The sequence below is a fragment of the Psammomys obesus genome, unplaced genomic scaffold (assembly GCF_907164565.1).
Source record: "Psammomys obesus unplaced genomic scaffold, mPsaObe1.curated_primary_1811, whole genome shotgun sequence".
Taxonomy (NCBI): domain Eukaryota; kingdom Metazoa; phylum Chordata; class Mammalia; order Rodentia; family Muridae; genus Psammomys; species Psammomys obesus.
The window spans coordinates 1,494,146-1,516,256 of NW_026596176.1; the positions used below are offsets into that span (position 1 = coordinate 1,494,146).

Below are 22,111 nucleotides of genomic sequence, written 5' to 3' on the forward strand. Positions count from 1 at the left end.
TGGAAAGCCTCTCAGCCAATCACCGCTAACAAAGGCCAGGAAGGGGCGTGATAATTGCCTCAGAACCAATGGACAGGCAAGGGTGGGACCATGGGGCGGGGGCATCCTCGCGCCAATCGGAAGTGTTGGAGAGTGGGCCTGCTGGTCGGAAGTCGGCTCCCGAGCCATGAATATCTTGCCCAAGAAGAGCTGGCATGTCCGGAACAAGGACAATGTCGCCCGAGTGCGGCGCGACGAAGCCCAGGCCCGGGAGGAGGAGAAGGAGCGTGAGCGGAAGGTGCTGCTCGCTCAGCAAGAGGTAAGTCTAGGGCCGGCCCAGAAGCACGGCGGGGTCCGTCACTTGTCAGGCGCGGGTCGGTAGGCTTGATGATCTCTCTGCAAATCTTGTGCTGACTTACATGAAGCCTTCCCAGATTCTCCCGCTGGTGTAGTTGAAATGACCGGAGACTAGCACATAAAGAGTTGGGTAAATATTTTGATTACTTCATAGGTCGCCCGCACAAGTTAAGCTATGCTCCCTTCCTGCCGAGCGCTTGTCTTGAGAAATCTCTCTTCGAACAATTTTGAATCCTTAGAAAGGGGTGCGTTCGTCTTGCCCTGAGTGCCACAGCTTCAGCGAGGAGGGCAAAGGACGGACAAGTTCCTGAGGTTCACTCTGTTGGACATGTTCGTCCTCCCTCATTGCTCCCCCAGATAAACACCCCCAGGGGCTTTCTTTGAAAAGGGTCTCACTGGGCTGGAGAGATGGCTCAGAGGTTAAGAGCACTATTTGTTCGTCCAGAGGTCCTGAGTTTAATTCCCAGCAACCACATGGTGACTCACAACCATCTATAATGAGATCTTATGCCCTCTCCTGGCGTTAAGGTGTACGTGCAGGCGGAAGGTGTACGTTGTATAGACAATAAAATAAATAAATCTTAAAAAAAAAAAAAAAGACAAAAAAAAAAAAAACAGCTTTAAAAAAGTTATTTAAAGGGTGGGGTGCTAGCCTGGAAATGTCTATGTAGATCAGGCTGGTCTCTAGCTCAGACATCTGCTTGCCTCTGTCATAGGTATTGAAGACCCCCCCACACACATACACAGGCTTTAATAGTTACTTGATCAGCTTGGTTTACACGTAAGTCCCTTGGCCAATCAGCTCATAAAGTTGTGTGGGCTTTTAAAGTTTCGAAAGTAGCTGGATTTAGTGAAGCATGTAATCCCCAATACTGAGGCTTCTCTCTTCTCTGAGGCTGCAGAGAGGGGAGAATTGTGAATCGGTGATTATCCTGAGCAATTCAGACCCATGGCGGGGGGAGGGCATGGAAATCACTAATGAATTTGGAATAGTGAACTGGAGCCGTACCTAGAATTCAGATCGTTTGTCCAGAAAGCATTGTTGGCTAACTTACAAGGTGGGAGTCTGCGCATACATGTGCTGGGGACTGAACTTCAAACTACATACACTAAGCAGGGACCCTATGGATGAACAACCCACCACCACCCTGCCTATATGCTGAGTGGGGTTTGTGTTTTCCTTTTTATAGCTGTTTTTCTTGCATCATCACTCCAGGTTGGGAAGCCTTCTGCTTTAGGCCAGGATCTTCTCCCAACTATAGCTGATAATAGTTTACTGTTTAAAAACACCCACTCTGAACACCAAGTTAGAAATGGTTTATTAGCCAAGTGGTGGTGATGGCCATGCTTTAATTCCAGCACTCCAGAGGCAGAGGCAGGTCAGTCTGAGTTCAAGGCCAGCCTGGTCTACATAATCAGTTCCAGGACAGCCAGGGCTACAGAGAAGCCTGTCTTGAAATGCCCCTACTCCCCCCCCCAAAAAAAAAAATTAAGAAATGGGTGTCTTTTCTGGCTCCCAGTATCTCTATACCCCACCACCACTCCATCACATTCACACACACATATTCTTTTTCCTTTGAATTTTCGAGACAAGGTTTCTATGCCTAGTCCTGGAACTTCATCCATAGACCGGGCTGGCCTGGAACGCACAGAGATCTGCTGGTCTCTGTCTCCAGAGTGCTGGGATAAAAAATGTGTGCCACCACTACCAGGCCCATGGCCCTTTCTTGGACCCCCAGCACTTCCTAGGTTCTGAGTGCCCTGCCTGTTAACTTTCTTCCCAGGCCCGCACAGAATTCCTACGGAAGAAAGCCAGGCGCCAGCACTCAGTGCCTGAGCTGGAAGCAGCAGGTGTAGGAGTTCCAAGCTCTGGCCCTGTAGACCTGTTTAAGGAGCTGCTGGAAGAAGGGAAAGGAGTGCCAAAAGGCAATAAAGAGCATGAGGAAGAGAAGCGACAGGAGAAGGTAAGCTGGCCTCACCTGTTGATGGAATCCTTGGGGGGTTGGGGTGGGGGGTTGGCCGTGACTTAACGGTTAGAATATGGCGATAGGTGGACACACAGAAAATTTAGAATGTGTCTGAAAGGTACCACCTAATAGGTTGATTACTGCTATAGTGAATGTAAATTGTAGCTGATGTTAATCTCTCTTTTTCGTGGGACTAAAAAAAAGTATTTTGAGATGAGATCTCAACCCCACAACCACAGTACCCTCCCATTCTCAATCCCCCTGCCTTGGCCTCCTGAGTGGTGGGATCATAGCCATGCACCTCCAGATGGCATTTGTGCTTTAAAAAAAAAATTTTTTTTAAAAAAAACATGGTTTCCGTGTGTAGCCCTGGCTGTCCTGGAGCAGTCCACCTGCCTCCTGATTGCTGGGATTAAAGGTGTGTGCCACCCACCACCTGGCTCAAATTGTGAATTGTACTGTGGCTCTCCTACATCTCCCAACTTTGAAGGTGCCTTCTCTCACTGAACTATTCTTCTGCTTTGCTTTTTGCAGGTTTTTCCTTACACTGCTCCCAAAGGCCTACACTTGAACTCAGGAAGCTTCCATTCTCCCATTACTGTACTGGCCATTGTGCTCCTTTTCTTCCTCCTCCTGCAGATAAGCCTCTGGCACTTTGCAAAGCTGGCCCCTGGATGGTCTTTGTGATTTCCCTAATTAAATGGCTGCCTACCAGTCCCTGTTTCTCCAGACACTCAGGACCTGGGTCTTCCTATTGCCACATCTAGGGCTCCGAGAGGGATGGAAAAAGACTATTTGTTTTCTTCCCTCACAGGAGAGGCAAGAGAAAGCACTAGGCATCCTGACCTACTTGGGCCAGAGTGCAGCAGAGGCTCAAACTCAACCTCCTTGGTACCAGCTCCCCCCAGGGCAAAGGGGTGGCCCTCCAGGCCCAAGCCCAGATGAGAAGATCAAGAACCGACTAGACCCTTTGAGGGAGATGCAGAAACACCTGGGAAAGAAAAAGCACAGCAGTGAAAGTCATCCTCCCAGAGAGGCATGGCCTCGGAAACAACAGCCCAGAGGGTAAGAGGAGACTCAGCCCAGTTGAGCAAAGTGAGATTTCAGGGGTCCTGGCACACCAGCCTGGGTACCACAAAAAGGCTCAGCAGGGCAAACAGGATGAAGTTGTTTTTGGTAATGTTGTTAGGGACTTCTGTGCAGACAGGCTTTAGGATTATAATAGTATCTCCTCTATGGCTCAGGGTGTATGTGGATACTTGTAAACAGGCTTAGATTTTTCTTTAATGTTCATGGGTGTCTTATTTGTCTGTGCACCAAATATGAATCGCCTGAAACTGAACACAATTGTGGCCACCCAGCCTGGCTTCGGTTGTCTTTTCTTTGGGACAGATTCTCACTCCATGTCCCCCTGGCTGGCCTCTGCTTCCCAGAGGTCTGTGCTGATACACCCAAAACAGTTTCCATTTGTAGTTCAGTACTACTGATAAATACAAAATACCTTAAAAGATCTTTGTGAGCTGTTTGTGGTGGCGCACGCCTGTAATTCCAGTACTCCAGGAGATGAAGCAGGCAGATCTCTGAGTTGGAGTCTAAGAAGTGAGTCTAGGACAGCCAAGACTACAGAGAACCACCCTCCCCGCAAAAAACAAACAAAAAGGTTGTTGTGACCCTCAGGGTTTTAATTATTTTGATTTTTCTGAGACAAGGTTTCAGTAATATGTTGCCCTATCTGTCCTAGAACTGGCTATGATCTTTGGCCTTGATCTCAAGAGATCTGCCTGTCTCCACCTCGAGTCCTAGGATTAAAGTGTGTCCCACCCATCACACTCAGCTGCCTTTATAAACTACATTGCCATAGCAGAAGGCAGCCAATAGGGAAGGGTGTCCTATTTGACTCTGGTCCTCAGCTTTTTTTGAGACAGGGCCAATGTAGCCTTAGTTGTCCTGGAACCCTACAGACCAGGCTAGTCTCAAACTCGGAGATCTGCCTGCCTCTGCCTTGAGTGCTGAGATTAAAGGCATGTACCTACACTGCTGGACAAAGACTTAATTTCATGAATTGTTTGCCTGCATGTGTTGTCTGTGTGAGGATGGCAGATGCCCTGGAATTGTTGTCACAGTTGTGAGCTACTGTGTAGGTGCTGGGAATTGAGCTGTAGTTAGAGAACAAAAGCATGTTTCTGTCTGTAAGGTGGAAGGGTCTGTCAACTGCAGAAGGGGTACTGCTCAGTGTGCTTTCATGACTTGGCGTGCTATCTGAGCTTAGAATCACAGGGAGGCACAGCACTTTCAGTGAGTTCAAGGACTTGCTCTTCTTGTAGCAGTAGCTTCTCTCAATACAAGCTTTCTGCGCTTGCTCTTCTCCCTATAGGCCACCTTCCTTAGAAAAGCTCCGTGCTGAACGTCTTCAGCGGGAAGCAGCTGAGAGAGCCCGAGCAGAGGCCTTGTTGGCCCGAGTACGTGGCCAGGTCTCCCAGCAAGGGCAGGCAGAAGAGGAAGAAACAGATGAACGGAGGCGACGATACAACTCACAGTTCAACCCCCAGCTGGCCCGGCGGCCCCGCCAACAGAACCCCACTCCTGCCCACTGACTCTTTGGGGGAAGATAGGAGGCTGCATCTGCCAGCCGTCATATAAAACTATTTATTCATAAATATTTTCCAAAATGAAAATAGGTTTACCAAAAAATGTCCCTCACTGGGGAGGGGAGGAGGGGGCAGCCCTCGCCCCCAGGGCCCCAGGGTAGGGCAGAGAGGAAAACCTCCCTGCCTCTTCCCTGCTTCCTGGGGGGGAGGGTACCCATGGCCTTGGGCCTCCCCCAGTCTTCCAGGGCAGGGCCCTCACCTGGGCAGGGGGATCAGCATGCGGGGGAGGGGTCAGATAGAGGGGGCTGGTGTCACTGGAGGTCCCGGTCCTCCAGGTAGCGGTACTCAAAGGTGAAGCCTTCCTTCTTCCGCTGGCCCCACTTCTCGTAGTCAAAGTAGATGTAGGTGCCCTGGCCGGGGAAGAAGGTGGTCAGTGAGTGGACGTGGAGAGGGGCTGAGATCTGGGCCAGGTGGGTGGACAAGAGAGGCAGTTGTCAGGGGCATAGAGGTACCAAGCTGATTGTCCTACATGTTTTCACTGTCACAGTGAAGAAGGAGATGCAGAGGGCCAAGCCCCAAGCCTGGCCTTTGCCCCAGGTGGGCATGCAAGGTTTTTTTACAGCTTTGGAGGACCTCAGCTACAAAGAGCCACGTGGCCAAGTCTGAAGAATGGGATCAACAGGTGGCCTAGAATGCAACATATGCATCATCTCCATCCACGTGCTCTGCAGGGACACATACTTCACTAGTAACTGAGATTCTGCATAACTCGATGCCCTGAGATGTATTAATGTCAAGGACCAAACCAAGGTGGGACAGGAAACCTGAGGTCAAGAACCTAGGTCGGGTGTCTGAAATACTTCAAAGTGGTCTGGAAGAATGTAGGGGACCGAAGAGAGTTCTGTGAGAATGGGACCGATGAGGGCCAGCTTGGCACCTGGAAGTGTAGGTGCGGAAAATGTTAAAACAAACCAGCTGAAAGTAATTAAAAAAAATTCATGACGCTCGCTCACTGTATAGCAGGCACCATTAGTACTTACATGTTATTAACTCATTTAATCCTTGTAACAACTGCCATGAGGTAGGTGATGTTACTCCCATTTTTACAGATAGGAAAACAAACGAAGAGAGTTTCCACGGACTTGCCCAAGATCATCCAGTGGGAGCTGGGCTCAAACCCACATCAGTTGATTTCAGGGTATTTAGGGAGAGTGGTTTCCAATCAACTAATGTTGAGACTTGAGAAGGTTGTCTAAATATATTCCCAAGTGTGCTCAGTCCCTGCTCTGACAGTTGCCAGAAAATGAAGGGAGGTCAGGTTCAGGAGATGCCAACTAGAAAATGCCATACTCCCAAGTAATAAAGTACCCAGGTCTGCACAGTGGAGGCAGTTAGCAGCTCCAAGAAGGCTTCTCTTTGGAAGAGATAAAGTGGCTCAGAACAAAAGCACTGAGGAGTGGACAAATGGAACGGGACAGTATCCTAGGACAGGTGAACAGCGTAGAGGACCAGCTTGGCCAGTCTACAGGATTACTTGAAGGAGAAGGGCCAGCAGGGTTGAGGATTGGGCTTAGGGACACTAGTGTGGGACAAGGTTGGGTGGGGCCCTCACCTGCTCAAACTCATCTGTGATGGTCTTGGGCTCCTCGTGCCTCTGAAACCACATCATGTACTTAGTGTGGAATCGCCAGGACTGCTTCTTTAGGGCCTTGGCTGCCAAATACTGTGCCTTGGTTCCCTGCGAGAAAAATAATGCCAGGAGGAAGATCAGAAAATAGCTAAACTGAGAAGGCAGCAGGGGGAAAGGACTTGGGCATCAGGGCTGGACCCAGGACCCCACCACAGACCAGCTGGGTGGAGAGTCCACTGGGAGACAATGCTGAGAGCACAAAACATACCATGGCCAGAAGAAAATGAGACAGGAGGTGAGAATTGCTTTCAGAAAAGCTTTGAGAAAGAAGAGAAACTAATGGGAGATATAGAAAACTTCTCAAGGAGCAAGGGAGGGGCTGACTCACTGCAGTCAGGTCAGTTTACCGAGGTCTCTGGGAGTGTCTATTGCGCTTCAGCAGCTATCCTCATCTAAAGGGCTTCCCAGGAGCTGAGGGCTCTTGGCAGTAGAAACTGTACATGGTCTAGCCTCTGCCTGAGTCTGAGCAATTGGAATGCCCTGGGACTGGGACAGGTTTGATTTGAGGGGGCCCAGGACTGGGAAAGGGAGGGGTGCGGTCCCAGTGGCCGCAGTGGGACACCCACCTCGCCCCTCCAGCCTGAGGGGGGATGGCAGCGGTGGCGGCGGAGCTGGGGGGCCAGAGGCTGCCCCAGGGGCCCTGCTGTACCTCCAGATAATAGAAGATGAAGAAGAGCGTCTCAGTTGACAGGCGCTGGTAGAACTCCACAGTGTCCGAGTGTGGGGGTGGCATCTGGTGGTGGTAGGGGGGTGTCGGGCAAGGGTTCCGGGGGAGGTACTGCCTGTGAACCAGTGAGGATTTAGCACCGGGTAATTTCCAGCTCCTGCCCTGCCTTCAGGAAGGTGTTCAGAAGCCCACTCCAACCTACTATAGGGAGCCCCAAGGCAAGTCCTCAGCACTTTGAGGCAAATACTCTACCTAGTCTCTCAGGACCCAGGAACCAGCTCCTCCCTCAGACAGGGGAGTCCCGGGTCCCCAGCCCCTTCTGCAGAGCAGCCCCTCACCGAATTCGCTCAGAGTCAGAGGGGTGGGGCATGTGGTGCCAGGCGGCCTCTTCCATGGCCTGTTGGTATAGCTGCTCCTTGGTGAGAGACACTGGCCCCAGTGGACACACACCCAGTGACAATGGTATGTTCACCTCTGACAGCTGCAGAGGTGGCTGGGCTGAGGTGGGTGGTGCTGATGTGCTGCTCAGGATGATGTCTGTAGGGAGGGATGGGCCACCAGGCCCCTCAATGATGAGGACGAGATCAGCTCCTCCTTTTGGTCTTTGCCCTCCCCACCATCCCACTACTGTCACCTCGCTCTGTTAGGTGTAACGTTGGCACAGGGTCCTCAATACCAGAGCTGATAGCTGCCCGTTCCGCCATGGATTTCAGAGAGCTCAGAGGTTCAGGGGCCTGAGAAGAGAAAGGGGCCCAGCCTCAGGACCTGGAGCAGAGATGGCTGCATAAAAATGCATAGCCTGACAGGCTCTGTACACTCTTCCTAATCTGCTGTTGCCAGTTCCCTACTGACGATCTACCTATATAATGCTAAACACCATGGCTATAGGGAAGCTGCAAATCTGAGGTCACCATCAGAAGGTGGTCCACTGACTCTCTCCACTGTGCAATTCTGACACATTTCAGAGGAAACAAGAACTTACTAAGTTCACAGTGAATAAGCACACACTTCCATAAAGACACCACATGCTGGGGGAATGCCCATTGGACTTCCCACAGTAGTATGGGCATCTTGAGGGAGGTGGCTGGCAGAATTGCAGGCTCTTTTATTGCCTTGAAGGTGTTGGGCATTCAGTCTCCTTGGGAACATCAGTGGGTTGGGTCTGCAGCCCCCACACTGCTTTCCCTGGTGAAGCAGCTTAGGACTGACGCTTCTACCCACTCTGTACAACTATTCCATCACCAAGCCCACCCACAGACCTGTACCCTAGGTCTCTTGGAGGGACTCATTCTACACTAATCACAGATAAGGAAGGCCTAGTCCCCATCCCATCCATAGCCTCATAGGAACCTCTTTACAAGGTGTCACTTTGTTTCTTCTCCCTTCAAAACCATGCTAAAATCCCATCTCCCATTTATGAGAACTTCTAAGATGCTTCCCCCTAACCCCCTAGAAAAGTGCACACACTGGGATAGGCTCAGGACCCACACCTGAGCTCACCTTGATCTCTGGGGTGGTACTGAACTGTGGAGGACCATTGAGCAGGGTTCCAGCTGCCTTGGCCTCACTGAAGCTGGGCGTTGGAGAACTGGGAGGATTCACAGGTAGAGGCACCAAAAGGCTGGGTCCCCCTGAGTTGTTCCCTGAGCCTGAAGCCACACTCCCAGGCCCCGATGGGGCTGCTGTACTGGATTCCTTTCTGGGCAAAGAATGAAGGAAATTCAGATTAAGGTCCTTGAAGGTGGATGAGCACAGAATACAGGATTCAAAACAGGATCCCTTTACAGCTTATGAGGCTAAAAGACAGGGGATAAGATAGTTCCAGAGCTGTTTGTTACTAAGGCAGATTCGAAATAAAGCTCCTATCCCAGAATAAATAGCCTTGCACAGATGCACTTGGTACAATCCCACTAAGGCTAGTAATGAGGCAGGCAAGATGGAAGATAGTTCATTCAGCATATGTTTGGAAACACCTGGAGTAATCTGATGTCAGGTTGAAGAAATGGAGGACTGGGACATTTTACTTGGAGAAAGGAAAAGCCCCCACACCCATGGGAGTCAGGTTGCCTCAGAACAAACAGAAATGAGGAAATAGCATAGTCTGAAACCCAGAGTGAAAAATAAATAAAAGAGAGGGTGAAGCTGGGAACTAAAGTACACATGTCCAAGTAGTAAGAAGCAGGGACAAGAACCCTTGCTGGGGTAAAGGTAGAATGCAATGGACAACACCCACCAAGGGCAGGACTTGAAATCCTGAAGCAAGGGTAGCATGAGGGCCTGTGCCCACACTCTGCCACCCCAGAACTTACGAGGTGCTGGGAGCTGGGTTGTGAGGGCCTAAAGTGGGTCCCAGGGCTTGGCTGCTGGCGCTGCTGCCCCCACTGCTACTCAGGGCCACCTCTGCTGGGCTGTCTGCCACAACCGAACTATAGCCTGGGGAAAGAAGGGCAAGTGTAAACAGGCCTGTCAGCCACTGCCCACCTTGCCCTGTCCCCCAAACTGGCCTCCACTTACTGGTGGCACCGTTTTGCTTGCCAGCCCCTCCGCCTGTGCCACTGTTACTATTGCTGCTGCTCCCTCCGCTGCCACCACCACTTCCCCCGCTCGGCTGGGCACTGGGGGGCCGGGGCTGGGCAGTGCTGGGCCCGCTGGCATTGGGTGGGGCCACAGCCTGGGCATAGGGAGCAGGAGTACCCGAGTTGTGGCTGGGAGCTGGACTGGCCTTGGGGCCCAGGGCACTTGGAGGTGCAGCTGGGGTAGAGGCCCCATTGTTGCCAGGGGTGGAGCTCAAGGCAGAAGTGGCAGGTGGGGGGCCAGAGGGGTAGGTGGGCGGCACAGCTGGGGACTGGGGGTGCTGGTTGCTGTGGACAGGCTTGGAGCCGTTTTTGGCTGGAGACTGCAGGAAAGAAAGAACAGAGGGTCAGGTACTAGACCAGACTGTTCCCTACCCACCACCCTCTTGCTGTCTCTCTGACTCTTTTCTGACCTGATATCAACAGTTCACACTCTCCAGGGCACATAGGAGACCTCAATCGCCTTCATGTTTAAGACCTATTTATTTCCAGCCTGCTCAGCTGTCCCAAGTGCTCCCTGGACATTGTCTCACATAAATCTGACAGATGTTAGGTTATATTTAAGAGACCAAGGGAAACTCTTAAATACCCTGGAGACCTGAAGTGGTGGCTCACACCTTTGATCATAACACCTGAGAGGCAGAGATAGGCAGATCTCTGAGTTTGAGATTAGGCTGGTCTATTTGGAGAAGTTCATTCCAGCCAAAGCTACATAGTGAGATGCTCTTGCAAAACAAACAAATCAAACAAACTAAATAACTGAACCACAATTTGGGAATTAATTGGATCAGCCTAAATGTTTAAGAGTAAGGGAACTGGGACAATCAGGATACTTCTAAATGTCAGCTAAAGGTCTACTACCGCTAGTCATAGAACTGTAAAATGGAGCGCTACAGAGCATAATGACTAGGGCATCCCTACTTCTACTAAGCTCCAACAACCAGACTGCCATGCCAAATTGCCTCCTAGACTTCTGACTACCACACAAGAATTTCACTTACTAAGCACCAAAGGGAACTGGCCATTCACCTTTTTCCTGGGATCATTGCTTCACAGTCAGGGAGCCCATTAAGGTGGCAAAACTAGGCTCACTCCCAGGAGTCCCTGCCCCAGTCTCTTCTTCACTCCATTATCTTTGCTGTTCCCTAACCCTGATCCCCACATTAGCCTCATTGTCCACTTAGATTCTCCCACCTGGGGCTATCTCTTCTATTATCACAGAGTGGCCCAAGGCTCCAAAATTCCTGTTTCCTAAGGTATGTTCCTATCTTAGGAGAGTTCATTCACTAGGAGCCAAAGGATTTCACAGAGGCGTCACATAACTACCTTCTTCTCTCAGGAGCTGTTTCCTGCAATCAGTACAGGAAAGGCAGTCTGACCTTCTGCTTACTTCTCGGGCTTGCTGAGTTCCTTCAGAGATCATCTACAAAGACCAGGCCCTCAGGCCAACAGGCCCACCTCTCATACTTGCAAGTGTCTTGCCAAAGCTCCCCTGTGTGACCTGCTGCTGCCCATAGTATTGTCCAGTCTTCCTCTGCAGGCCAGGACCCAGACCACCTCAACCACATCAGTCATCAGCCTGCCCTCAAGTGGCACTGTTTCTGGCACACTACTGTCCCAAGAGACCAATTGTTGCTAGCCCTCTAGCTTCAATAATTTGAGACTACTGAATAAAAAAGCGACAAGCCCTCAGATTCAGACTTGGACTCACCTGGCTGACTTCACTATCTGTGGAGCGGCCTCTCTTCTTATCGTCTTCAGAGTTTTCCTGAAGCAGGGGAAATAGAGTCAAAAACTGTGACCTCCAGGGTCCCAAAAGAGAGGGCAATCCTTTAGGGATGGCAGGAGGGTCCTTACTGCTCTTAACCTCTCATAGGCCCATCTGACTGGACTTGTGCTCTAGAGCTGTTCCAACACCCAACCTAAAATTCTCTTTAACACCTAAATCTGACCTCACTAGTACCTAGTCTTCTGAGAGCCAGAACTCATTCCCATCCTGTGAAGTACCCAGGAACCTCCTTTCTTTACAGACTTCAGCCCTGGATCCCTGTCAGAGGAGAACATCCAGCTGCTCAGCTTCTGAAGCATCCCACACTCCACCCAATCCCTCCAACTACCACGAGAGACCCACATGCAACATGAACTTGACTGGAAACATGGGGTCTATCTTTTGGCTTTTTAAATTGATCTAAGCCAGGAAGTGCCTCACAGAGCACAAAAAGCCTAGACCTCACTTCCTTACCTGCCTCCCTCAGGCAAGACTGGGCTTTTGACTCCTCCATGCCCACCCTCTTGGGAGCCTAGGTTATTAATAACCCAGACACTCACCGTAGTGCAGTTTGCTGGGCTAGGTGGGATGGGAGAGCTGGAGGTTGTTGAGGTGGGCGTGCTGCTGGACTGGTTGAAGATCTCGTCCTCCATGTGGCTGTGGCTGGGGGGGGAGGTGGCGACCAGCGCCTGTGCTGTGGGAGCAGGGGAGCAGCATGCTTAAGTTGGCACAGCCATGCCTCCTGCCCTCACCCTCTGTGCCATGAAGGTCAGCCCAGGGCCTCACGAATGTCCTCGAGGTCCAGGTCGTCATAGAGGAATTCGTTCTCTTCAAAGTCGGGGTCCTGGGATGAGTCAACGTAGTACTCCACATCATCCTTTATCTTGCGGATGGCATCAACCAGGATGGAGTCATTGTCCAGCATGCGTAAGATGGTCTCCAGCATGCGCACATGGTAGCGGTGCTTCTCAATGTGCCGCTTCAAGCCCTCAATCCGGTCCTGCTTCTGCTGGCGAGCCCAGGGCCAGGCTCAGGGGCTGCAGAGCACCTGCCCAGCCCTCCTGCCCCCACAGAACCTGTCCTCAGTCCCCGGTCCCCACAGTACCCCAAAGGTTCCACTCCAGCTCCTCCTAGCATTGGGCAGTGACTGCCCACCCTCCATCCCGGTGAAGACCAATCTGAGGTAACATCTCAAGAACCCACTTCTCTCTCCTCAAAACCCTGTGGGATCTGGAGAGCCTTAGACACCTGCGATGCCTATGCTAGCCCTACAACTTGGCCTCCGTCTGGCTGACCTGTAAACAAGTCTTACCCAGGCTTCCCACCATTCTGACCTCTGCTCAGAATACAGCAATGATAGTAATAAGGATAAAGCCCATGGGAAGAAAACTTTGCTGTCAATTTACCATCAGCAGCCACAGAGAGCTCCTGCTCCTCCCAAGGTTCCAATTCCCTTTACAAATTAACAATTTAGTGCCAGTTCCAAATTTCTCTTTTTGTCAAGAACCCACTCTTCCCCCCCCCCCCCCTCAGTCCCTGGTTCTCAAATCTCACACCAATCATGACATATCTCTCACTTTCCATTCCAACTTCCTTCTCTGGTCACACATTAAGGAGACATAGTTGACATCCCTTTGACCTCACAACCGACAATCCTACAAGTGTAAGATCTGCGACCCTACACACACCTTTAGCCCAAACCATCCTTTTCCAGGTATTCCATAGCTACTAGTCCTCAGAGACACACTACCCACACCTCCTAAGAACACAGGGATTTTTGAAATGCTGTGTACCTTCCCAATTTGGTTGTTCTTTCAGGTCACACTTATTCTGTGGTCCCAGCTGTACCTAAGTCTATCTCCACACAAACTGCCCCTAACAACAGGCCCACCATCTACCCAGATATCCCATCTCACCTCCTTATACCACATCACTCAGCCAGCCCGGCTGCCTCATCCTGCCTCTCCAATCTCTACCCCAAGTGTGTCTTGGGCACCCAGAACCAGGGTCCTATGAGCCTCCAGATGGTCCCTGTTCACAGGTCACACCCACCCCTATCCTATGGATGATGGTGCCCCCCCACTCACATCCTTGTCGCCCTTCTTCTTGCGTGTCTGTACTGACAGTGACTCCACCTCACTCTCAAACTGGTCCACCTGCATATTTAGGGTGTCAATGGTGTTCTGGGGGAAGAGAAGGGAAGAGGGGTTTGTCCTTAAGTCCCTGATATATACTTAAGTCTGGGTCCATGTACTCACTTCCTTCTCTATCACAACTCACCGTGAGCCACTGGCCAACCTCTTCCTTCTCCTTCTGGGCAGGGTCCACCTTCTGAGCCAGACCCAGGCCCTCCTTGCTATAAGCTTTGGTTTTGGTCTCTCGTTCCACAACTTTGAACCGTTCCATTTGCTGTGAAGAGTACAGTGGGTGGAGAGCTTTTAAAGATGGGACAGGCGCTATAAGGGCCAGCAATGCTGCAAACAGCCTGGGGACCTCATCTCTCAGACCGAGCCCTCAGCTCTGCCCTTCCCTTAGTTGTAGAGACATTACTCCTCCTAGAACTCTGTAATGGCTGCTCCACCTCTGCCTTCTAGGGTTCCAGAAGCCTGACCATATCCCCACCCCAGAAAAAACCCAGGCTCTGGTTTCCTACCGTTTCTATGAGCTTGCGGTTTTCGATAAGCTGCCTTTTGTCCTTGATCTCATTGGATGCTACCCATGTCTTGATCTGGTCCCTCAGCCGCTGAATGGAGATACAGCAAGGAAATTAGGCTGCAGACCTGGGGAACTGGGACCCTCAGTGTCCTCTTCTCCCTGGGACCCGGCAGTCCACTCTCCCCATCCCTCCTCCCATAGGACACAGGAGTCCAACCCCAGCCCCCTCACTTGTAGCTTCTTAATCTCCTTCTTTAGGTCAGCCTCATACTTTTCTTTCTGGTTCGCGTTGGCTGCATTGTGGAGCTGAGGGATGAAGAATTCAGCAGTCAATGTGAGAGTGGCTGCCCAGAACTCGCCATAGCAGTAAAGGTCCAGTCTCTTTCTTCCTTGGCTGGGAAATCTAGGACCCCCTCCCCACAGTCAATCTCAGAGATGCTTCCCTGGTCAACACCCCAAGACTCTGAACTTCTTGATTTTTCTCCCCACAGACCCAGATTTTGAGGTTCCCAGGCCCTGTACCTTTTGCCAAATATCTTCAAACTGCTCCACGCCTTCGGACACCTTCTTGAGGCAGCGATCAATCTCACCTGGCCAAGGAAGACAACTGTTAAGATCCTGCCAAGGCAGTAAATATCCAGAGAAATTCATAGAAGGGCACGTGGCGACATGAACACTAGACAGTCTACTACCTTGGAGTTTGCGCTTGTCCGCCATCTTCCCTGCCCTACAGACGCACTCTCTTCATACTCTCTTAAAAACGGACGCTGTTGGGAAAAATTGGGAAGGACTTAACATCTATTCCTTGGCTGGTCCAAATTTACAGACATGGATTTGGGTGAGAATCACGGGATAGGTATGATGGTAGAGGGAAGAAACATTTTCTTGTCCTCTTCCCCACCTGATGAACTCAGGGCCTTGCACATGCAAGCACTCTTTCAGCCAGCTACATCCCCAGCTAGACGATAAGAGAGATCTGGCCTATTCTTACATCCCTTCAACTGCCCAGCACAGAGACTAGCAGAATGGATTCTGGGAAACTAGAGCAAAGCATACTGTATCATGGACTGGAGAGATGGCTTAATGGTTAAAGAGCACTGACTGCTCTTCCAGGACCCAGGTTCAATTCCCAACACCCTCATGGCAGCTCCCATCTGTCTGTAACTCCTGTTCCAGGGGATCCAACACCCTCATATAAACATACATGCAGTCAAACACCAATGTATATAAAATAAAAATTAAAGAAAAAAAAAAGAATACTGCATCTTATTTGTGGGCCTCTGACTTGGGAAATAAAAAATGTCTAAAAGTATGGAGTATCTGTTCTCTGATGACACTAGAGCACATGCAGCACACAGAACTGCTGGGATGGAGGCGTTACCCTAGAAATGGTGCTTTCTCAACAGAAAGGTTGAGAGTAGAGGTGACTAATCTCTACTCCAGGCAAGTCAGGGAAGACATGAGGCTGGCGGCTCCTGGAAAGGCTAAAAGACTATATACTTAGGTGTGAGCTGAAGGGGAAGAATGACAGGGGACTTCTGCAACTATGAAGACCTGCACCCATCCATACACGACAGGCCAGGATATCAAACAAGAGGGTCTTACACTTCTCAGAAATGTATTCCACAGCAGAATCCTGGAACCCCAAACAGATAATGCTTCTGACCAGAAGAGCCTGACACTTAACAATGGTTACAGAAACTTGGACACCTCAAAGAGGGCTGAGAGAAGATAGAAATCTTACAAAGACAAGGAATCAAAGACGTCCCTTAGCTGTGAGAGAGGAAACCTGCACACATGGAAGAATTCCGTAACAGATAGACTGGCAACTTAAACTTAGGAACATGAACCCATCAGGGCAGAAACCAAAATTTACAGAGGCGCCTACTTTTATTCTGAAAGAAGAGGAGTTTAACTCAGGGGGGCCTGAGGACAAAGGACCAAGGGGAGGACTGTAGGCCAGGAAATCCACAACTTGACAGTGAAATAGAACCTGGACAGGAGGTTCATACCACAAGGATTTCTGACCTGTAGCAGAAGCTGTTCCCCTGTGGGTACACTAAAAAGCAAGGCTCTGAGAACTAGACCAACACAGGGCAGGGGTGCCCCAGTGTACACAGCCCTACTCCCAGGACCAAAAGTTTCAACCTAGAGAAGAGCTAGACTGAGGGTCCTTACTACCAAGGAAAGGAATACCCAGGGCAATCTTAACAGAAGGTGCAATGTAGGAAATGTTTCAAAGTGCAGTCGGATGGCTACCTAATGTACTACAACCACTGCAATGAAAAAAATGAAATCTTTCCTTTTCCAAAATAGGGTCTTAGTATATAGCCCAGGATGGCTTTGAACTCACATTCCTACCTTGTCCTCCCAAATACTGAGGTTACAGGAGTATACTGCCACGCTTGGCTCAGTTTTTTCACTTGTATTAATCACAGATGGCTAACAGCCACCACATGGGACACTGCATTAGGGAGATTTAGAAAAAGAGGCCTCAAGTGGATGGGGCTGGTACTTCCTCTGCAAGGAATTTTAAAATTAACTCTGTAGGGTCCCACTCTGTGGGGAGGTAGGTATGGGTGGCACCTCAGACGCTGGGAACACTTAAATCTCTTCAGCAAAGGACCTATCAAAAGAGAGAGAGAGTGCAACACTTTCATCTAAGGATTAGCTAACACATTACACACCAGGAATATTCAAGATCATGAAGCAGCAAAAGGACTCAGCAAAGAGCCCCACAGGAGACTCAAGTGGAATAGGTACTCCTGATCCAGAGACCTTGCCTGGATACCAACAGGAGGTGTTTGAAATCTTGACCAGGGGTGAGTCTTGGTTCTCATATCCATCAACAGCATTTTTGTTTTACACCAGGGAAGGAAGGAATGTTAAACAAGAGCTTATAGCACCCACTCTGTCCCAAAAGCCTGCAGGAAAGTTCTGGGAAGCCACTGGTACCTGGACAAGGCATGCCAGCTTTAAGGAAATGAGGCTCTACTGTAATTCCAGAATGAAATGATTGGGACTGCACAGAGGGGAAAATACGATACTATCCCGCAATGAGAGGATAATACTATGGCAGTAAAAAAAATGACAGAGATCCTAAAGGGGCCAGAAGCAAGGTGCCAAAGAACAGGGACAACAAAGGGCCAGTGAGGAGGCCCAGCATAGTTTCTTGCTACCAAGCCTAACATTCTAAGTTCAATCTCCAGGATTCACATGGTAGAGAGAACCAAGATATCCTCTATCTTCCAACATGTATGTTGCCTGCACGTGTACCTGTGCAGGAGCAGGCGCATGTGGGTGTTCAAAACACTTACCACATAAATTGATATATAAGTAAATAGATAAATGTTGGGTCAGGGTTGGTGGGGTATACCTTCAATCCCAGTACTCAGGAGGCAGAGGCAGGCAAATCTCTGAATTCCAGGCCATCCAGGACTAAACAGTCTCAAAAAAACAAATAAATGTAACAAAAAATAATTAAGGGCCAGTGAGATGGCTGAGTAGGTAAAGGTGCTTCCTATGAAAACTGGATTCAAACCCTGGGGCCAAACAGTGAAAGCAAAGAATCAACTTCTCAAAGTTTTTCTCTGATCCCCATGTTTCTGCCAGAGCATGCACACAGATACAAAAACAAAACAAAGAAAGCTTAAAATACATACATACATATATGTAAATTAGGGGCAGAAGATGACTCAGAAGTTAAAGAGCACTTGTTGCTCTGTGGACAATACAGATTCAGCTCCCAGCACTCATATCACAGATCACAACTGTCTACCCTAGTTCCAGAGGAACCAACAGCCTTCTCAGGTACAGCACACATGCAGTGTACTTACATGCATGCAGGCAAAATACACAGACTAAGAATAATTTTAAAAGGTTTAAAAAAAAAAAAAACCCAAAAAAAACCGCAGGTATCATACTTTAGCAAAACTGTGATTAGAGAAGACCGTATCTGACTGGCAAAAGGCTGATCCACAGAGTAGGACAAGGTCCATAGACCCAAGAATTTGTGTTCTAGAGGTTGGATCCTCAGCTAGAGTGAAGGCAATATCATCTCTCCACAAGAAAACACTCCACACCAAGAAGGTGCACACAGCTCAGAAGCTCAGCAGACAGAGTGGCTCTGGAACCTCAAAGTAGAGGTGCCACCACAGAAGACTGCCCATCCCATTTTCCAAGACCTTCTCTAAGAGAAGGCCATCACCACAGAGCCCTTTGGAGGTAGGCAAGCACCTACCCTGAGAACATATACACAGATGGTGAGAGGGTCTCAAACAGCATGGAGGAAGCTAGCCTCTTGGCGCAGGTAATGGTTCAATCATTAGGATCCTCTAAGGCTGCGGCAAATCCTCAAATCTGGACTCACAGCCGGAGCCAATAACAAAATAATATACAGACCTTTCCACCACAGGTGCCACGATTGTCATCCAGAGACTCGATGAGCACAACTTTAATCCTGCAGCTAGTACTGCAGAGTGGCCCCACCAGCATCCTGGAGCATAGACAATATAAGGCGCTAAAGCCAGGACGGTGGCAAGCAGCACTGGAGATGAACTTGAACCCAGTGGAGGATGCTGGCACCACCACATGGGGGTTCTGTGAGGTGAATAACATAGATCCTGGTCAGAGGCGGAGAGGTCCAACACCAAAGGTAGAGGAAGGGAAACCCACACCTTCGGAAGTCATCCCTAAGTATCTTTAGTCCCAAGCAAAATGCCAACAGTGATCTTTCTCCCAAGCCTCAGACATTGCACAGGGAACCTTCACTTTAGACCCACAGAAAAACCAAAGGAGTCTCACTAGCCAAGGCCACTCTCACCCAAGAGTACCTAACATCAAAGTGGGTACACAGGGGGGTGTGGCCACCTCAAATGCTAGATAAGGGATGATGCCAACAACAAAAAAGGCAGGAACATTTTTACGCCACAAAGACAACACAATGAAGGTGAGGAATGCTTGCATGCCTACAAGGTGACAGGGGGTGAGATGGACCACTCTAGCTCTGGAACGCTTCCTTCAATCCAGTGAATGTCAATTATGGGAGATCACATATACACACAGGCTGGGTAGATGAGAATGGAAATGCAGAGAGAAAACAATCCATGTGATGAGGGAAGAAAGGGAAGACAGAGAGAAAAACCCTTGCCAAAAAGGCAGAGCTACTCCTGAGGAGATGACAGCCCCAGAACTGAGAAGCAGCTGTTGAGAAAAGATGCTTGAACGGCCCCAATAGAAGCTTACATTCTAACCACAGACCCAAGAAAGCTAAACTGGCCTCACCACACAGTATCAGTAGACTTGACATCACTAGGAAGCCGAATCCATGGAGGCAGATAGCTTGCATGTAAGCGGAGTTTGCATCCCCCCCAAAGCTAGAGGCCACTGATACCCCACTCTCAAAGATGTATAGATGTGAAGCGAGGAAGTGAGCAATACTGTGGACAGTCCTGAATCTAAGGTTTGGGGTGGGAGTGTTAAAAAGAAGGAAAAAAAAAAAAAAAAAAAAAAAAAGACTTCTTTAAAAGAAGATTGGTCGAGTGGGACATCTAGGAGACTTCACTGCCAGAGCTATGAGAAAAAGGTGGAAACTTTGGCTTAGGCTCCAACTCACAACGGGAACTGCACCCTCGGGTCTTGGGGACTTTTTCCTCCACAAGATCCATCTCTTCCAAAGAAGCTTCCCCCTATCAAGACACCAACAAGCTGGAGCATTCGGGTGCACTGAGGCAACGCTCCCAAAAGGAGCTCCCGGGGAGGGCACGACTGCAGGAGGGACCCCCACACCCACAGCAGAAAGACCCCTCCCCGGCCGCCGCGCGCCCATCGCTCCAAGCCCAGCCACCAGACGCGGAGGAAGGCAGGCACCTCGCTCGCACCCGGGGCCGGCGCGCTGCCACGCGGGAGTCGGACACGGAAGGACTGAAAGTGGAGGAGAGGGTCCCCGCCCGCCCGCCCGAGCCGCAGCCGGGCCCGAGCGCGCGGCCAGGACAGGGCCAGGGCCCGGCGGGAGCTGAGGCCGTGTCGCGACAGGCGGCGGGGTCGCGGAGCGGGAAGTCCGCCGGACGGCGCTGAGGGAAGAGGGGAAGGGGTCCGGCCCAGTCGAGCCTGACGCTCTCACCGCAGGAGCTGGCGCCGCCGCTGCGGAGCGTATCGCGACAAGCGAGGAGGGGGAGAGAGGCGAGCGCCCGCCCGCCGCCTTTTTTTTTTTTTTTTTTTTTTCCTCTTTCCTCGCGCCCCGAGCCCGGGCGCTATCGCGATAAGAGGGCACGAAAGCCGGAAGTGGGGTTAGGTTGTTGATAGAGGAAGTGGGCCCGGGGTTGTTCTAGACGACCGAGTAGGGAATTCGGGGATCGAGGGAAGGCCCGGCGGCGGCTGCCGACGGCTCCACGGAAGCTGAACGGGCCCGGTCCAAGATGGCGGCGGCGGAGGAGGCCTCCCCTCCTCTCTTCTCGTCTCTGGCGCCGGCCCGCCCCCGAGCCCCGAATATAGGTCCGTCATTGCTCCCGCAGCACGTCGCTCTGCGTCGTCGGGCGCGCCCCATTGGTTCCTAGCGAGGTTGAGGCCGGCCCCCTCTCTAGGATTGGCTGATCTCTGCAGGGCGCGGCGTTCGATTGGCCTCTCGCTCAGCTTACTTGGATTGGCTCGGGTTTTTCTTTCCCGGCTCCTCCTCCTCCTCCCCTCCTCAGAGCACAACACGCCAGCGCGAGGGCCTGGGTGTCAATCAAGAGGCTTGTGTCGTTTTGATTGGGTGTGTCCGCCCCCTTCTCCTAAATCAATTGGCCGCGGGGAGGAGTCAAGCTGAGGGGCGGGAAGTTGTTCGTCAAGTTTAAAGGCGGCTGTAATTGGTTGCGATACCTCTGCCCTGGACTCATTGGTTGATCATGAAAATGGGTAGGGGAAAACCACAGAAGGCATGGAGAGTGGGCCGCTTACTTAGTGGGAAACAAACAGGTGCTTCGGGGCCGGTGGGTTGCGGGGAAGTCATCTGCCAATCAAAAGAGCCGCCAGGCTTAGGGGAGGAGCTAAGCAAAAGGCCCCTCCCCTTCCCTGGGCATTCTCATCTCATTTTGGCCAATAGGGTAGCTATTAACGGAGGGAGCTGCCCACAGGTGTGGTTCTCCGAGCATCCTTCCTTTGCCTGCCGTCCAGGCTGTTTTCTGATCCTCACAGCCGTTCTCCAAGTACTTCTGCTCGGAGTATTTTTAAATCTCGGTGTTTTCTGGGCGGAAGGAAAGGCAGAATCAGGGATATATATAGAATTTGACTAAGACACAGGACATGGAACTGTCCTGTCTGGTTAAGTAAGCGGAACATGGGCGCTCTCCTGTTAGCTCCGTTTCTTTGGTATTGTAGACGCTGGCTGCTGCAGAAGAAACTGCGCTTTTTACCCTATCGGTTACATCTGAATGGCTACTCATTGAGCTGTTATGCTTGTTAGGGAGTAAACTTCTCGGACCACCCTTCCACAGTGCTTAGGTCAGCCTCTTCGGTTTAATTTTGTCCAACTCCTGCCCTTTTTATGCTTATTTGTGTCTCCCTCTTCGGATTTCTCAGTGGTTAGCACTCATAAAGCACTCCGTAATCTTTTGCTGAATTAGTAGATGCAGTTGTACTTGAATTAGTAGTCTGAGCAATGCCGTATGTTGAGCACCACGTTTATATGAATTGGGAAGCCAGACCTATCTCTGCCTGCTAGGTGATGGAAAATAAGATAAATCCAAACTTGAAGAGAACGTGTGTAGAGGAATTTAAATTCCGAACATAGCTGTTCTGGCAAGATATCACATCCGAAGACTTTCTAGGTCTGTGTGATCCAGCTGAAAAACAGACACGCCTTTAATTCAAAAAATAGAGGCAAGCAGAT

At 50.5% G+C, this 22,111-nt stretch overlaps 2 protein-coding genes across 8 annotated transcripts; one reads left to right on the forward strand and one right to left on the reverse strand.

Annotated features, from left to right (window-relative positions):
• The first annotated feature begins 97 nt into the window (after window positions 1–97).
• Window positions 98–4,939, forward strand: Leng1 (leukocyte receptor cluster member 1). Its single transcript, XM_055595577.1, has 4 exons — window positions 98–298; window positions 2,121–2,300; window positions 3,118–3,368; window positions 4,678–4,939. The coding sequence occupies exons 1-4, from the start codon at window positions 167–169 to the stop codon at window positions 4,895–4,897; spliced, it is 783 nt and encodes a 260-aa protein (XP_055451552.1). The 5' UTR covers window positions 98–166; the 3' UTR covers window positions 4,898–4,939.
• On the reverse strand, window positions 4,936–20,680 carry Cnot3 (CCR4-NOT transcription complex subunit 3). 7 transcript variants are annotated; one of them, XM_055595558.1, is made up of 19 exons: window positions 20,366–20,680; window positions 19,859–19,931; window positions 14,937–15,011; window positions 14,767–14,834; window positions 14,476–14,550; window positions 14,243–14,332; window positions 13,870–13,998; window positions 13,677–13,772; window positions 12,376–12,598; window positions 12,150–12,283; window positions 11,533–11,589; window positions 9,763–10,144; window positions 9,558–9,681; window positions 8,749–8,947; window positions 7,883–7,982; window positions 7,587–7,785; window positions 7,231–7,363; window positions 6,504–6,629; window positions 4,936–5,301 (listed from the first exon to the last, which is right to left on the reverse strand). In XM_055595558.1, the coding sequence occupies exons 3-19, from the start codon at window positions 14,959–14,961 to the stop codon at window positions 5,203–5,205; spliced, it is 2,259 nt and encodes a 752-aa protein (XP_055451533.1). In that variant the 5' UTR covers window positions 14,962–15,011; window positions 19,859–19,931; window positions 20,366–20,680; the 3' UTR covers window positions 4,936–5,202. The 7 variants fall into 7 exon arrangements, with proteins under 7 accessions (XP_055451533.1, XP_055451535.1, XP_055451538.1 ...); XM_055595560.1 differs by lacking the exon at window positions 19,859–19,931 and having other exon boundaries at window positions 12,376–12,595; XM_055595563.1 differs by lacking the exon at window positions 19,859–19,931 and having other exon boundaries at window positions 9,943–10,144.
• Window positions 20,681–22,111: the final 1,431 nt, after the last annotated feature.